Genomic DNA, 17,669 nt, shown 5'->3' on the forward strand with positions numbered 1-17,669 from the left:
ATTAATGAGCTAGTCAAGTAGAGGCATACTAGTGGCACTCTGTTTGTCTATGTATTCACACATGTACTAAGTTTCCGGTTAATACAATTCTAGCATGAATAATAAACATTTATCATGATATGAGGAAATAGATAATAACTTTATTATTGCCTCTAGGGCATATTTCCTTGAGCTTCCCACTTGCACTAGAGTCAATAATCTAGATTACACAGTAATGATTCTAACACCCATGGAGCCTTGGTGCTGATCATGTTTTGCTCGTGAGAGAGGCTTAGTCAACGGGTCTGCAACATTCAGATCCATATGTATCTTGCAAATCTCTATGTCTCCCACCTAGACTTGATCGCGGATGGAATTGAAGCGTCTCTTGATGTGCTTGGTTCTCTTGTGAAATCTGGATTCCTTTGCCAAGGCAATTGCACTAGTATTGTCACAAAAGATTTTCATTGGACCCGATGCACTAGGTATGACACCTAGATAGGATATGAACTCCTTCATCCAGACTCCTTCATTCGCTGCTTTCGAAGCAGCAATGTACTCCGCTTCACACGTAGATCCTGCCATGATGCTTTGTTTAGAACTGCTCCAACTGACAGCTCCACCGTTCAATATAAACACATATCCGGTTTGCAATTTGGAATCGTCCGGATCAGTGTCAAAGCTTGCATCAACGTAACCATTTACGATAAGCTCTTTGTCACCTCCATAAACGAGAAACATATCCTTAGTCCTTTTCAGGTATTTCAGGATGTTCTTGACCGCTGTCCAGTGATCCACTCTTGGATCACTTTGGTACCTCCCTGCTAAACTAATAGCAAGGGACGCATCAGGTCTGGTACACAGCATTTCATACATGATAGAGCCTATCGCTGAAGCATAGGGATCATCTTTCATTTTGTCTCTATCTTTTGCAGTGGTCAGGAATTGAGTCTTACTCAACTTAACACCTTGTAATACAGGTAATAACCCTTTCTTTGCCTGATCCATTTTGAACTTCTTCAAAACTTTGTCAAGGTATGTGCTTTGTGAAAGTCTAATTAAGCGTCTTGATCTATCTCTATAGATCTTGATGCCCAATATGTAAGCAGCTTCACCGAGGTCTTTCATTAAAAAACTCTTATTCAAATATCCTTTTATGCTATCCAGAAATTCTATATCATTTCCAATCAACAATATGTCATCCACATATAATATTAGATATGCTACAGAGCTCCCACTCACTTTCTCGTAATACAGGCTTCTCCAAAAGTCTGTATAAAACCATATGCTTTGATCACACTATCAAAACATTTATTCCAACTCTGAGAGGCTTGCACAAGTCCATAAATGGATCACTAGATCTTGCACACTTTGTTAGCACCCTTTGGATCAATAAAACCTTCAGGTTGCATCATATACAACTCTTCTTCCAGAAATCCATTCAAGAATGCAGTCTTTATATCCATTTGCCAAATTTCATAATCATAAAATGCGGCAATAGCTAACATGATTCAGATGGACTTAAGCATCGCTACGGGTGAGAAGGTCTCATCGTAGTCAACTCCTTGAACTTGTCGAAAACCTTTCGCAACAAGTCGAGCTTTGTAGATAGTAACATTACCATTAGCGTCTGTCTTCTTCTTGAAGATCCATTTATTCTTGATGGCTTGCCGATCATCGGGCAAGTCAACCAAAGTCCACACTTTGTTCTCATACATGGATCCCATCTCAGATTTCATGGCCTCTAGCCATTTTGAGGAATCTGGGCTCATCACCGCTTCCTCATAGTTCGTAGGTTCATCATGGTCTAGTAACATGACCTCCAGAATAGGATTACCGTACCACTCTGGTGCGGATCTTACTCTGGTTGACCTATGAGGTTCGGTAGTAATTTGATCTAAAGTTTCATGATCATCATCATTAGCATCCTCACTAATTGGTGTAGGTGTCACAGGAACCGGTTTCTGTGATGAACTACTTTCCAATAAGTTTCTGTGGTTTGTTACTTTCCAACTAGGCGGTAGGTTTCGTTTAACTCCATCAAGTTCTACTTTCCTCCCCTCACTTCTTTCGAGAGAAACTCCTTCTCTAGAAAGGATCCATTCTTAGCAGATGTCTTGCCTTCGGATCTGTGATAGAAGGTGTACCCAACAGTCTTCCTTTGGGTATCCTATGAAGACACATTTCTCCGATTTGGGTTCGAGCTTATCAGGTTGAAGCTTTTTCACATAAGCATCGCAGCCCCAAACTTTAAGAAACGACAACTTGGTTTCTTGCCAAACCACAGTTCATAAGGCGTCGTCTCAACGGATTTTGATGGTGCCCTATTTAACGTGAATGCGGCGTCTCTAAAGCATAACCCCAAAACGATAGCGGTAAATCAGTAAGAGACATCATAGATCGCACCATATCTAGTAAAGTACGATTACGACGTTCGGACACACCATTACGCGTGGTGTTCCGGGTGGCGTGAGTTGCGAAACTATTCCGCATTTTTCAAATGTACACCAAACTCGTAACTCAAATATTCTCCTCCACGATCAGATCGTAGAAACTTTATTTTCTTGTTACGATGATTTTCAACTTCACTCTGAAATTCTTTGAACTTTTCAAATGTTTCAGACTTATGTTTCATTAAGTAGATATACCCATATCTGCTTAAGTCATCTGTGAAGGTGAGAAAATAATGATATCCGCCACGAGCCTCAATATTCATCGGACCACATACATCTGTATGTATGATTTCCAACAAATCTGTTGCTCTCTCCATAGTACCGGAGAACGGTGTTTTAGTCATCTTGCCCATGAGGCACGGTTCGCAAGTACCAAGTGATTCATAATCAAGTGGTTCCAAAAGTCCATCAGTATGGAGTTTCTTCATGCGCTTTACACCGATATGACCTAAACGGCAGTGCCACAAATAAGTTGCACTATCATTATCAACTCTGCATCTTTTGGCTTCAACATTATGAATATGTGTGTTACTACTATCGAGATTCATCAAAAATAGACCACTCTTCAAAGGTGCATGACCATAAAAGATATTACTCATATAAATAGAACAACCATTATTCTCTGATTTAAATGAATAACCGTCTCGCATCAAACAAGATCCAGATATAATGTTCATGCTCAACGCTGGCACCAAATAACAATTATTTAGGTCTAATACATCCCGAAGGTAGATGTAGAGGTAGCGTGCCGACCGCGATCACATCGACTTTGGAACCGTTTCCCACGCGCATCGTCACCTCGTCCTTAGCCAGTGTATCGCTTAATCCGTAGTCCCTGTTTTGAGTTGCAAATATTAGCAACAGAACCAGTATCAAATACCCAGGTGCTACTGCGAGCATTAGTAAGGTACACATCAATAACATGTATATCACATATACCTTTGTTCACCTTGCCATCCTTCTTATCCGCCAAATACTTGGGGCAGTTCCGCTTCCAGTGACCAGTCTGCTTGCAGTAGAAGCACTCAGTTTCAGGCTTAGGTCCAGACTTGGGTTTCTTCTCCTGAGCAGCAACTTGCTTGCCGTTCTTCTTGAAGTTCCCCTTCTTCTTCCTTTGCCCTTTTTCTTGAAACTAGTGGTCTTGTTGACCATCAACACTTGATGCTCCTTCTTGATTTCTACCTCCGCAGCCTTTCAGCATTGCGAAGAGCTCGGGAATTGTTTTTCATCCCTTGCATATTATAGTTCATCACGAAGCTCTTGTAGCTTGGTGGCAGTGATTGGAATTCTGTCAATGACACTATCATTGGAAGATTAACTCCTATCAAGTGATTATTACCCAGACATTTGAGTATATGCTCACTGACAGAACTGTTCTCCTCCATCTTGCAGCTATAGAACTTATTGGAGACTTCATATCTCTCAATCCGGGCATTTGCTTGAAATATTAACTTCAACTCCTGGAACATCTCATATGCTCCATGACGTTCAAAACGCCGTTGAAGTCCCGATTCTAAGCCGTAAAGCATGGCACACTGAACTATCGAGTAGTCATCAGCTTTGCTCTGCCAGACGTTCATAACATCTGGTGTTGCTCCAGCAGCAGGCCTGGCACCCAGCGGTGCTTCCAGGACGTAATTCTTCTGTGCAGCAATGAGGATAATCCTCAAGTTACGGACCCAGTCCGTGTAATTGCTACCATCATCTTTCAACTTTGCTTTCTCAAGGAACGCATTAAAATTCAACGGAACAACAGCACGAGGCCATCTATCTACAATCAAACATAACAAGCAAGATACTATCAGGTACTAAGTTCATGATAAATTTAAGTTCAATTAATCATATTACTTAAAAACTCCCACTTAGAAAGACATCCCTCTAATCTCTAAGTGATCACGTGATCCAAATCAACTAAACCATAACCGATCATCACGTGAGATGGAGTAGTTTTCAATGGTGAACATCACTATGTTGATCATATCTACTATATGATTCACGCTCGACCTTTCGATCTTAGTGTTCCGAGGCCATATCTGCATATGCTAGGCTCGTCAAGTTTAACCCGAGTATTCTGCGTGTGCAAAACTGGCTTGCACCCGTTGTATGTGAACGTAGAGCTTATCACACCCGATCATCACGTGGTGTCTCGGCACGACGAACTTTGGCAACGGTGCATACTCAGGGAGAACACTTCTTGATAATTTAGTGAGAGATCATCTTATAATGCTACCGTCAATCAAAGCAAGATAAGATGCATAAAAGATAAACATCACATGCAATCAATATAAGTGATATGATATGGCCATCATCATCTTGTGCTTGTGATCTCCATCTCCGGAGCACCGTCATGATCACCATCGTCACCGGCGCGACACCTTGATCTCCATCGTAGCATCGTTGTCGTCTCGCCAATCTTATGCTTCCACGACTATCGCTACCGCTTAGTGATAAAGTAAAGCATTACATCGCGATTGCATTGCATACAATAAAGCGACAACCATATGGCTCCTGCCAGTTGCCGATAACTCGGTTACAAAACATGATCATCTCATACAATTGAAATCATCATGTCTTGACCATATCACATCACAACATGCCCTGCAAAAACAAGTTAGACGTCCTCTACTTTGTTGTTGCAAGTTTTACGTGGCTGCTACGGGCTTAAGCAAGAACCAATCTCACCTACGCATCAAAACCACAACGATAGTTTGTCAATGACTCGTTTTAACCTTCGCAAGGACCGGGCGTAGCCACACTCGGTTCAACTAAAGTTGGAGAGACTGTCGCCCGCAAGCCACCTATGTGCAAAGCACGTCGGGAGAACCGGTCTCGCGTAAGCGTACGCGTAATGTCGGTCCGGGTCGTCTCGTCCAACAATACCGCCGAACCAAAGTACTCGTCCAACAATACCGCCGAACCAAAGTATGACATGCTGGTAGGCAGTATGACTTATATCGCCCACAACTCACTTGTGTTCTACTCGTGCATATAACATCAAACCATAAAACCTAGGCTCGGATGCCACTGTTGGGGAACGTAGTAATTTCAAAATTTTCCTACGCACACGCAAGATCATGGTGATGCATAGCAACGAGAGGGGAGAGTGTTGTCTACGTACCTACGCAGACCGACTGCGGAAGCGTTGACGCAACGTAGAGGAAGTAGTCGTACGTCTTCCCGATCCGACCGATCCAAGCACCGTTACTCCGGCACCTCCGAGTTCTTAGCACACGTACAGCTCGATGACAATCCCCGGGCTCCGATCCAGCAAAGCGTCGGGGAGGAGTTCCGTCAGCACGACGGCGTGGTGACGATCTTGATGTTCTACCGTCGCAGGGCTTCGCCTAAGCACCGCTACAATATGATCGAGGTGGAATATGGTGGCAGGGGGCACCGCACACGGCTAAGGAACGATCTCAAGGATCAACTTGTGTGTCTAGGGTGCCCCCTGCCTCCGTATATAAAGGAGCCAAGGGGAGGGGCCGGCCGGCCAAGGAGGGCGCGCCAAGGGAGTCCTACTCCCTCTGGGAGTAGGATCCCCCCAATCCTAGTTGGAATAGGATTCTCGAGGGGGGAAAGAGAGAGAGGGGCCGGCCACCTCTCCTTGTCCTAATAGGACTAGGGGAGGGGGGAGGCGCGCGGCCCACCTTGGGCTGCCCCTTTCTCCTTTCCACTAAAGCCCACTAAGGCCCATATAGCTTCCCGGGGGGTTCCGGTAACCTCTCGGTACTCCGGTAAAATCCCGATTTCACCCGGAACACTTCCGATATCCAAACATAGGCTTCCAATATATCAATCTTTATGTCTCGACCATTTCGAGACTCCTCGTCATGTCCATGATCACATCCGGGACTCCGAACAATCTTCGGTACATCAAAATGCATAAACTCATAATAACTATCATCGTAACGTTAAGCGTGCGGACCCTACGGTTCGAGAACAATGTAGACATGACCGAGACACGTCTCCGGTCAATAACCAATAGCGGGACCTGGATGCCCATATTGGCTCCGACATATTCTACGAAGATCTTTATCGGTCAGACCGCATAACAACATACGTTGTTCCCTTTGTCATCGGTATGTTACTTGCCCGAGATTCGATCGTCGGTATCCAATACCTAGTTCAATATCGTTACCGGCAAGTCTCTTTACTCGTTCCGTAATACATCATCTAGCAACTAACTCATTGGCTGCAATGCTTGCAAGGCTTATGTGATGTGCATTACCGAGAGGGCCCAGAGATACCTCTCCGACAATCGGAGTGACAAATCCTAATCTCGAAATACGCCAACCCAACATCTACCTTTGGAGACACCTATAGAGCTCCTTTATAATCACCCAGTTACGTTGTGACGTTTGGTAGCACACAAAGTGTTCCTCCGGTAAACGGGAGTTGCATAATCTCATAGTCATAGGAACATGTATAAGTCATGAAGAAAGCAATAGCAACATACTAAACGATCGGGTGCTAAGCTAATGAAATGGGTCATGTCAATCAGATCATTCAACTAATGATGTGACCTCGTTAATCAAATAACAGCACCTTGTTCATGGTTAGGAAACATAACCATCTTTGATTAACGAGCTAGTCAAGTAGAGGCATACTAGTGACACTAAGTTTGTCTATGTATTCACACACGTATTATGTTTCCGGTTAATACAATTCTAGCATGAATAATAAACATTTATCATGATATAAGAAAATAAATAATAACTTTATTATTGCCTCTAGGGCATATTTCCTTCATCACTTGCCACGTGGGTGAATAAAAAACGATGAAATCTGGAGGTGACTGACTTATGCCCACTCTGTGCTTCCGAGCCAGAGGATACGTTCCACACTTTTTGCAGATGTCCTCGTGCTGTGTCCTTGTGGCAAGCAATGGCGACACACTCGAACCTCCCTGCTGTGAACAAGATGGTGCGAACTAGGCCTGAATGGCTGCTACAGATCCTCGGCGAAATCTCGGAGATGGGGAGGCTGCAACTGCTCATGACGCTGTGGCGCGTATGGCATGTAAGAAACGAGATTGTTCACGATAAACGGCCGCCAGAAGTAGAGTCCTCGAGACGTTTTCTGCTGAGCTATGTCAATTCCTTGGAAGCAGTCCGGCTACACCCCCATGCTGATCACGTTAAAGGCAAAATGGTGATTGGTGGGGAGCATTCTAGAGGCTCGTCATCAACTGTGGTTCAGCCCAAAGAGCCAGGACTCCGGTGGGCGCTGCCGCCGGTGGGATGGATGGCACTGAGCGTTGACGGCTCATTCTGCGTGCACGATGAGACGGCAGGTGCTGATATGGTCTTACGGGATGCTGCAGGAGCGATCATATATATTCTCTTCTTGCAGAGAGCTGCGGTCCTGTACGTCACCGCTCGAAGCAGAACTTGAAGCATGCAGGGAGGGGATCCAGATTGCGCTCCAATGGACAACGTTGCCAATTGTAGTAGAGATGGACAGCCTGAAGGCCACACAGCTCGTCCAAGATAAGAGCTTAGACAGATCAGCGAATGCTGTGCTGATAGAAGAAATCAAGACTAGTCTTCAATCTGGAAGGGAGTTCTTAATCAAGCACATTAGACGTGAGCAAAATAATGTAAGCCACTACATGGCTAACTTTGGCAGGAGAGAAAGACGTACTGCCGTTTGGCTTAAATCTGGACCTGGAGATGTACTGAACATTTGTAAGGCAGATGTACCTGCTGCTTGATTAATATATAACTCATTTTCCACCGCAAAAAAAAAGAACATTGTTTCTCAAATTAGTGAACTTGTGCGCCAGTTTTTGAGAAATGCGCGCATGTTTTGATCACTAGCACCCGAGTGATACAGTGGTAGCTAGTATTGTCGTGGCGTGAGTTCGATCCCTGGCGACGCCTGCTTTTTCTGTATGTTTTTGCGCTACAGTATTTCGGTGCGTTACGTGTTCATGGGCCGGCCCAGTAGATTCTCCTGTGAGCGCCAGTTTCGGCGCTTAAGGCGCTGACTAGGACCTCCCAGATAGCACCCATGCAACCTGGTTTATCTCATCGTAGCATAAATGGGCCGGCCCGCCAAGCATGCAACCGATCTCTCTCATCCAGGCAGCACCTGGTTCATCTCGGTTAACCAGTAAATTTTTTACTTTTAAAAAAGGGGAAAAATTCCCAATAGGTTTGCAAATTTAAAAAAAAATCAAGACTGAACCTATTTTGAAAACAATTTCACAAATATTCATTGATTTAATAACATGTTTGGGAATTTGATGAACTTATTTACAAAACTGAACCTATTTTGAAAACAATTTCACAAATTTAACAAAGGTTTGTCTATTTTGAAAAAATTTACAAACCTAAAAGAAGAGAAAAAGAAAAAATAAACAGAAATAATAAAAAAGTAAAAAATTAGGAAAATAAAAAACCCAGGTGAAAAACAAAAAAAAACCGGACGGGAAGAATATTGGTCGACCCGCTACTAAACCTATAAGGGCGGCGCGGTGGGTGTGCGCTTGTACGAAATTTCATTTAAGCGGCCATGTGACGCCTGAGGCTAGTCACTAATGGTCAGGCTACTCTGGTGTGTTCAGTTGATGTGTGTTTGCTTTGTTTTTTCCTCTTCAGTTTTTGTCGTCGGGTTTTTTGTGAAAAAGACATTTGTCATATTTTTTTAAGCGATCCACAATTAAAATACTATATAAAAATACAAGTAACTTAAAAAATAGTAAGTGTGTATTTTGCAAAAAAAATATCAGTGTCTACTAGAAAAAAAGTTCGCTAAATATTAAAATAAATTTATATTAAAAGGTTCAGTATGTATTCGAAAATTATGTTCACCGTACATTGAAAAAATTGACAATACATAAAAAAATCCAGTGTGTATTTCAAAAAATGTATCCATACACTGAAAAAAAAATCCAGTGTGTATTTGAAAAGTATTCGTCGCTTATTGGGAAAATGTTGAAAAATAAAAAACAAATCTAAGAAAAACCAAATCTGGAGGAGAAACATAAAAGACCATAAAATAAAAAACAGAAAAAAAAACCGCAATAGCAACCGCACGCAAACAAAGGCCAGTTCACCTCACTCTGCTGCGAGCATGGCCTCGCCTTGTTGACGCTTGCAGGCGTCAACTAGGATTTGCTTTTACTCAAAAAAAAGTAGGATTTGCCATGCAACCCACTCTTTTAGGTCAAAAAACACCATAGCGGAGGTACGCCCCCGCCTATGGAGCAATCTAAGTGGCCGGCCCCATAGAGTTAGTCTAGCAGTCTTGTTTGTTTTTTTATGTATTGTTCTTTTTCACATTTTTCGTTTATTTTTATATTTTTAGAGAATCTAAAAACACATATTCCCAGAAAAGAATTTACTTAAAATATTTTAAAACAATTAATGAAAATATGAAAACTGTTAACCCATTATTAAAAGCTTATTGGCCTAATATTAAAACAATAGTTGAGAGCATTCAAATAAAAATGTTTGCGAGATTCATAAAACGTCACCTGTTTTGAAAAAAAGGACGTGACATTTTTGGAAAATTTACAATGTAAAAAAAGTTTGCATAGTTCAAAAAAAGGTTTCATATCATCCAAAAACACTTATGTTGAGTTTTAACATATATTTAAGAGTTAAAACAATTAATATGTTTGTCACATGTAAATAACTATACTCTATCTGTAAACTAATATAAGATCTTTTATTAATTATCTTATATGAGTTTACACAGGGAGTACAATGTAAACAAATGTTCAAATAGATTAAGAAAATGTTTTATATCATTCCTGAAAAGAATGTATCTGAAGTATTTTAACACATGTTAACAAATGTTAACAATGTATATGAAAAACGTTAAAATTCTATTAAAAATTTAGATGTGTACCAAACATGTATAATGTATAGGAAAATATATAGACATCATATTAGAAAAAGAAGAAGTTGAACATGTATAAATAAAATATTTCTGATACGTGCGCAAAATGTAGAATGTGTATAAAAATGTGGACATGTACTAAAAATAGAAAAAAGGAGAAATAAAATAAGAAACAGAAGAAACCTACAAAAACTGGTAAAGGAAACAATGAAAACTAAAGAAAATAAAAAAAAAAGAAAACCAAAGAAAGACAAACGGAAACCAATGTAACACAGTGTAAACCTAATAAGAAAGTCATTGAGAGAAAATCTCACGTGATAGATAAAATATTGGGCCGGCCCATTAGATCTGAAGCTACGTATCGAAGTAAGCAAGACTTATCTCCCGCGATGATACCTTGGCCAGCATAGGGGCGGTTCGATCGATCTAGAGTAGCTCATAGCCGACGCACTCCCTGACAGGGTCCCACCCAGATATGTGGGGTTTTGGGTGTATAAAAGCGCTCGTCAGATTGCTTGTGTACCGCGGTTTCGCCGGGTCTCCTTCGACGTGAGCTGTGGTGCATCACCCCCGGACGGAATGTACACATTGAAAATTGTCTGTGAACATTTTTTTAGGGATCCCATACTTTATTAATTTGGAAAAATAATCAAAGGGATACAAAGGGGGTCATAGGGGAAATAAGCCACAAGTGGCAACCTGTGCAAGCGAGGCAAAATTTTTTACAAGATTATGAGCCTCCTGAATCGAAGCACGATCTTCGAATGTAAAATCACAACTAGCAAAAAAGTGCTCTCCTATTATTTATCTTCTTGACGACTGTGATACGAGGGCCTCCTACCCCTTTTCTGATGTCATTCATAATTGTTCTGCAGTCACTAGCAATTACCAAGCGATCCAAAGATAGGTCAGCCGCAAGTGCGAAAGCCCGCCGGCACACAATTATCTATGAACATGTGTGGGCACGTCTTCGTTTCTCTAATAGCGAGCCCGAGGTATGCCCTGCCTTAGCCTTAGGGGACACTCTATGTGGGCCGCCCTAGTAGAGTTAGTTCAACCATTTTGTTTCTTCTTATATATTATCTTTTTTCCTTTTTAGTTTTTTTATATTTTATGAGATTCTAAATACATATATTACAAAAATATTAATTTAGTTAATGTATTTAAAAATTTGTAAATGTATACGGCTAGTATGAAAAATGTTAACACAGTATTTAAACTTCGTTAGCTTAATATTATAAAACAATTGAGACCATTCAAATGATATGCTTGCGAGATTTATAAAATTTTCACTTGTTTTGAGAAATGTATGTGACATAAAAAAAATTATACAATTTAAAACAATGGTCTTGGAATTCAAAAAAAGGTTTCCTACCATTCAGGAAAATGTACATTAAATTTTTTGAAATATGTTTATGAGTTATTATAATATGTTTGTGACATGTAAAAAACTATACAACATAAAAAATGTTCACATAGTTTTAAGAAGAATTACTTTGTATCACTTAAGAAAAAGAATGTTTCAGTCTGTATTTGAAAATTGTTTAACACATATTTAAAAAAATCAATCATGAATTTCGAAAATGTTAAACTTGTACAAAAAATGTTTTAGATGTAAACCAACAATGTACAATGTGTATGAAAAAATAGACATCCAAATATATATTTGAAATAAATGTTAATCATGTATTTGAAAATGTTAGACATGTATAAATAAAATGTTTCTGTTATGTAATAAAATTCTAGATATGTACTGAAAAATAAAAATAAGAAAAAAACCGAAGAAACCTATGAAATCTGAAGAAAGTAAGAAACCAAAAAAACCAGAGAAAACAGATGAAAACCTATGTAACATAGTGAAAACCTGATAAGAAAACCAGAGAGAGAAAAACTCGCGCGATAGATAAAATACTGGGCCGGGGCAGTAGTGACAAAGTTACGTCTCGCAATAAGCGATATTCTTACCTCCCGCGACGATACCTGGGCCAGCATATCTTTAGCTGGGCCTAACTGGTGTATGCACGAGACCGACCAGTGCGCGACGTGGTCAGCGTGAGCACCGCGCACGGGCGCACCGCCCCCGAGCGCACGAGCCGTCTTCTGATCCCGCGAGCACACGCCGCGATCTCGACTCAAGCAAGGCAGCGAGACGAGACCAAACCATGGCGGCCAACCACCACCTCCGCCGCCTCGCCTCCGCGTCCGCCCCCGCTCTCTCCCGCCTCTCCAAACCCCCTGCTTCGCCGCTCCTCCGCCCCGCGTTCTCCAGCTCCGCCTCCCCCGCGGATCAGCTGGCGGCGGCGGGGGCCGCTGCAGCCGAGAAGGGCGAGGCCCAGGGCGCCGTGAAGGAGGCGGGCGGGGCGCAGGGCGCTGATGCTGGCGCGAGGAAGGCGGGGGAGGAGGAGGAGGATGACGGCGGCCTGGACATAAACGAGGCCACGGGCGAGATCGGCGGCCCGCACGGGCCGGAGCCCACCCGCTACGGCGACTGGGAGCGCGGCGGCCGCTGCTCCGACTTCTGAGCAACCGCTACCAACTGGGAGGGTAAAAACTTGCTCTCCGATTCGTTCTAAGTTGTAATCACAAGGATATGGCATGGCATGGCATGGTGATTCTGTTTTACTCTGTTGGGGGAATAAATCTTGTTGTTATACTGAACATGGTTCTGAAGTTTCAGAGTACTGTACCATCTTAGCATGTATCTAAGCTTTCTAAGTTCTCTGTATGAATTCTGTTGAGTGGTAACTGATTGTTTGTTTAGTTTGATTTTCCCCCTTAAGCTCCATGATGAAATTGAATTAGTATGATTGATTCACAGCAATGCCACATCGCGAGTCCTTGCAATTTCACATGAGCGAGTGATTCCTTGGTACCTACCGAGGTTACCCGTAGCAGGTGTATACGGTATTACGTGCTTCTTGTGCTTCCTTCCTAAAACTTGGTGTCTCCTTAGCTAGCGCTTCTGGTTATGTTGTCCCCAAGTTTTTTTTTAGCCTTGGAGAAATTGATCAGGCTGGACAGGAAGTTGAAACTTGGGTTGGGGTGACGGGCGGTTGTTGCTGGAATTTGGCATGCTTCAAGTTTTGGGGTGGAAATCAGAGTGAACACCAAGTAGGAGAGCGTTGGTGATCTGATGTTGCTATTGAAGCCAGGCATCTACTGGGATTGCCGGTTGCAGTGAAATACATTTTGTTTATCATGATGACACTTTCTATATAGGATGATTTAATATGAAACGACAGTAACCTGAAACTTCAGATAACAGCAGTAACCTGAAACTTCAGATAACAGCAGTAACCTTGAGCCATCTTATTTTCAGAACTACCTTGGGCCATCTTAAATAAAAATAAATATCTCTAGTAGAACGGTATTGAATTTATATCTAGCCTTCATGGGTAAAATATTTTGCTCTGTTTGCCTTGAGCTTGCCATATGATCAGATAGGACACATTTATTTAAGTGGGGTATATGAAATTTCTGAATACTTACGATTTATGGTCTCAGTTCAGAAGATAATTTCGTCTCAGTTCAGAAGATAATTTCTGAACACTTCTCATGGTTGCTTCCTAAACCTTGGTGTCTCCCTGACTAGCATTTCTGGTTATGTTGCTCTCAGTTGTTTTTACTTTTTAGCCTTCGAGAAATTGGTCAGGCAGGAGAGGAAGTTGGAACTTTGATGGGGTGACTAGCTGTTGTATCTTGAATTAGTCATGCTTTCGATTACAGGTTGGCAACTATAGAGTGAACACCGAGTAGGAGAGCATTATATTTTCGTGATTTGATGTTGCTACTGAGATCAGTCATCTAGTGGGATTGGTACCGAGCAGGAGAGCATTACATGATGGGTTCAAATGCATTTTATTCAGCATCAGGACAGTTTCTATATTGGATGATTATGAAAAACGGCAGTAACGTTGAACTTCAGATAACAACAGTAACCTTCAGCCATCTATTTTCAGAAAAACATCGAATCATCTTTTCTTGTCAGAACAACCTCGCTAATTGATGAAAGTGAACATTTCTTGTAGAATTGTGTTGAAGTTACATAGGGATCGGTAGGTGTTCATGGGTGTAGTATTCTGCCCTGCTTACAAGGGCTTAAGGAAAATAACATGATCATGATTTCCCGGTTCCCCCCTTTCTGTTTGCTCTGAGCTTTGCTGTGTGATCAGATAGGACACATTTATTTAAGTAGATTATACTATGAAATCTTGGAACGAGTTAACCGATTCGTCGTCTCTGTTCAAAAGTTCTTCTATTAATTTGTTAATTAGATTAACATTCATTTTAAATAAATTTTGGTTACATCTTGGTTTTGCTTGTCTGGTTTAGCTCAAGTTTTGTGTTGGTTTCTAAATTATGGGTAAGATAATATCAAATGTACAGGTTTCTAAGGACGCATTTCAATATTTTATCGGCTTGTTTCTCACCGTAGTTCTCCCTTTTAAGGAAGGCCACCCGACAGTCCTAGTGAGTTATATTTTTTTATTAGCAAAAACCATGATGATTTTGAGAGCAATACAATTTATTATAAAAGAATGATCGATAGAAACAAACATTATATTTAGTCCCTTGAAGTTGTCGTCTCCACTTGTAGCCTTTGTATCTCAACTTCCTCCAAAGCTTTGCAGAAAACCCCAAAGGACCAAATCTACATAGGCTAGAACTAGAACATATGCCCGTGCATTGCAATGGAAGAAAAAATAGTGTGCATTTAAAGTTAGTGAGAATTATATGTGCAAACAAAACCCTATATGCATGTCGAGAAGGAACATTTAGGTTCTGGGTTTCGCCCTGTGTGAAGTAATCAATCCGCTATTTTTCCTTTCATTGATTTATGGGTTTTAAGGGTTTTGTTAGGTCTTCGCACGCCAGAGAAGGCTCGTGAGTTATCCAATTTATTTTTCCAATCCATTCAAAGGGATTTTAAGGTATAAACTTCCATAATATTAGGGTATTCTCTTTTGAGCCGGGTCTTCTCTTTTCCATGCATCTAGCTCATGATCCTTTTGCACCGAGTTCACGTAGCAATCCATCCATCTAGCTCACGTACTGGAGTTAATTCCATTTTTTTTGGAGAAATTCAGGTTCCTTTTCCGGCTAGTATTCCATTTTTAAAGAAAATTCAGGTTACTTTTCCAGCTAGCTCATGCACAAATCCATACATCCTTCGTCCAACTTAATTCATCCACCCTTCATTCAGCTTACTACAAGTAGTCATGCACACATATATAAATCGGTACGACTATATGTAAAGGAGCAATGTGAGACTATTTTTAAAAAGCCTTTAATTTGTGAACATTTCACTAAAACAAGAATATTTTTCAAATTTAGAAGAAAAAATTTAGAATGCATTTTTTAAATCTCTAACTATTATTTAAAACACAAAATAAATTTTCGAAAATGGTAACATTTTTTTATTTTTGAGAAAATTTCGGAAAGTGAACAAAAAAATTAAAGTTCTGAACATTTTTCAAAATGAGAACAAAAATTTGAAATTCTGAACATTGTTTTTTAAAATTTGATATTTTTTCAAATTCTGAATGCTTTTCTGAAAAAAATTAACTTACGAGAAAAATAAAGTTGGAAGAGAAAAAAGAAACATGAAAAAAAGGAGAAAGGAACAGAAAAAGAAAAGGACAAAGAACACAGAAAAAGGAAAACAAGTCGGCCCAATATTGCGTGCCCTGTGCAAGCGGCGACTATTTCTCACCATGTGCGGAAAATAGGATTTAATAGCTGCATAGGAAGGAAAATAAGTGGACTGGCTTTGTTGGGCCATAGAGCGGATGCCACCTATGAAATTCTGGACAAACTGTTTTTTTTCTAGCAGATGAACGCAAAAAAAAATAATACCACCTCGGATAGAAAAAAAATTCAATGATGAACGGATGAAAAAAATGAAGAAACGCACCTTACTTTAGTACTCCACAAATAGATAAGGTAATAGGTATAGATAAACCTCAAATGTTTTGAAGAACCACGTGGGTCGTCCACCTCCAATAGGTGATAATCGTTAGACCACTTATCACACAATGACTGGGACAATCCCCTCACAAGAAAGTTTATTCGGGCCGTTGTTTCTTGGTAGAACTGTCGAAAAAGAAGACTAAGGCCAACTCCACCATTGCGCCGAACCAATTGGACGCGGATTTGGGTCTGCTTTTTGTCCATTGGGTCGGCTAGAGACACATTGTCCAGCTACGTCCGTGCAAATCTGGCCGTTGCGTCCAACCGGCCGACCTGTTTGGTCCACCCGACTATTGGAAGGCCAAATTTTCACAATTAGACATTCTATGCATATAAATCCAAATAAAAAGAAACATTACAACCAAATAAAATCACATAGTTTTTAACATCATAACACATACTCCATCTGTAAACTAATATAAGAGCATTTAGATCACTACTTTAGTGATCTAAATGCTCTTATATTAGTTTACGGAGGGAGTAGTTTACAACCAAATGAAATTTAAATTGTCAGAAATACGTTGATAAAAAATAACTGGTATATTTATTAGTTGCCAAGATGAGTCCACATACTCAAATTTTTTTTACTTGAAGTTAATGTGAGTTGTCCAATCACGCATTTTTGTATGATATTGGGTGAACTGTGCAAATGTTGCGAGTCCATGCTCAGGCTCAACATTTTCACCCTGAAAATCAAACCCTTGGACGAAGATGTTGTCATCACGCTCATCCTCCATGATCATGTTGTGCATGATTACACAAGTTGTCATCATCTCCCACATCTTCTTTGTGATCCATATTCTAGCAGGGTGCCGAACGACAGCCCATCGAGATTGGGCAAAGCTATCCCTCTTTTCCCCTACCGGCTTGGAGATTGTCTTCACAAGGTTGACTAATGAGGATAGATACCATCAGCTAGGTAGTATTCCTTGTTGTAGTGGTGGCTATTGATCTCAAAGTTGACCTCCGAGCAGTTGCCCTTCGAACACCGGAGGCCGCTGAAGCATGTTGATGTCCCTGTGTGAACTTGCCATGCCAAAAAAGGAGTGCCAAATCCATATATCTTGTGATGCCACAGCTTCAAGTATGACCGTGCAAGCTTTGACATGCCCCTTGTATTGCCCCTGGCAAGCAAATGGACAGTTCTTCTGCTTTCAGTGCATACAATCTATGCTACCAAGCATTCTTGGAAAACCTCTCGATTCATTGATCGCCAACAACCGGGCTGTATCTGCAGCATTTGGTTCTCTCAAGCGCAACATTTGGTTCTCTCAAGTACTCCGGGCCAAATACTGCAACCATAGCTCGACAAAATTTGCACAATGATGCAAGGCATGTGGACTCACTCACGCAGACATACTCATCCACAAGATCACCAAGAATTTTGTATGCAAGCATCTGAATAGCCGCAATGCATTT

The 17,669-nt window shown here is 41.0% G+C and overlaps 1 protein-coding gene across 1 annotated transcript; it reads left to right on the top strand.

Annotated features, from left to right (window-relative positions):
• The first annotated feature begins 12,330 nt into the window (after positions 1–12,330).
• LOC125520326 lies at positions 12,331–13,046 on the top strand. The gene has a single exon (XM_048685217.1). It carries the CDS (start codon positions 12,443–12,445, stop codon positions 12,800–12,802), a length of 360 nt encoding a protein of 119 aa, XP_048541174.1. The 5' UTR covers positions 12,331–12,442; the 3' UTR covers positions 12,803–13,046.
• Positions 13,047–17,669: the final 4,623 nt, after the last annotated feature.

This window comes from Triticum urartu, chromosome 7 (assembly GCF_003073215.2).
Source record: "Triticum urartu cultivar G1812 chromosome 7, Tu2.1, whole genome shotgun sequence".
Classification (NCBI taxonomy): domain Eukaryota; kingdom Viridiplantae; phylum Streptophyta; class Magnoliopsida; order Poales; family Poaceae; genus Triticum; species Triticum urartu.

Bases quoted from the DNA above. Each gene is read 5' to 3' on its own strand.
- LOC125520326 (XM_048685217.1), top strand. From the start codon at position 12,443: ATGGCGGCCAACCACCACCTCCGCCGCCTCGCCTCCGCGTCCGCCCCC.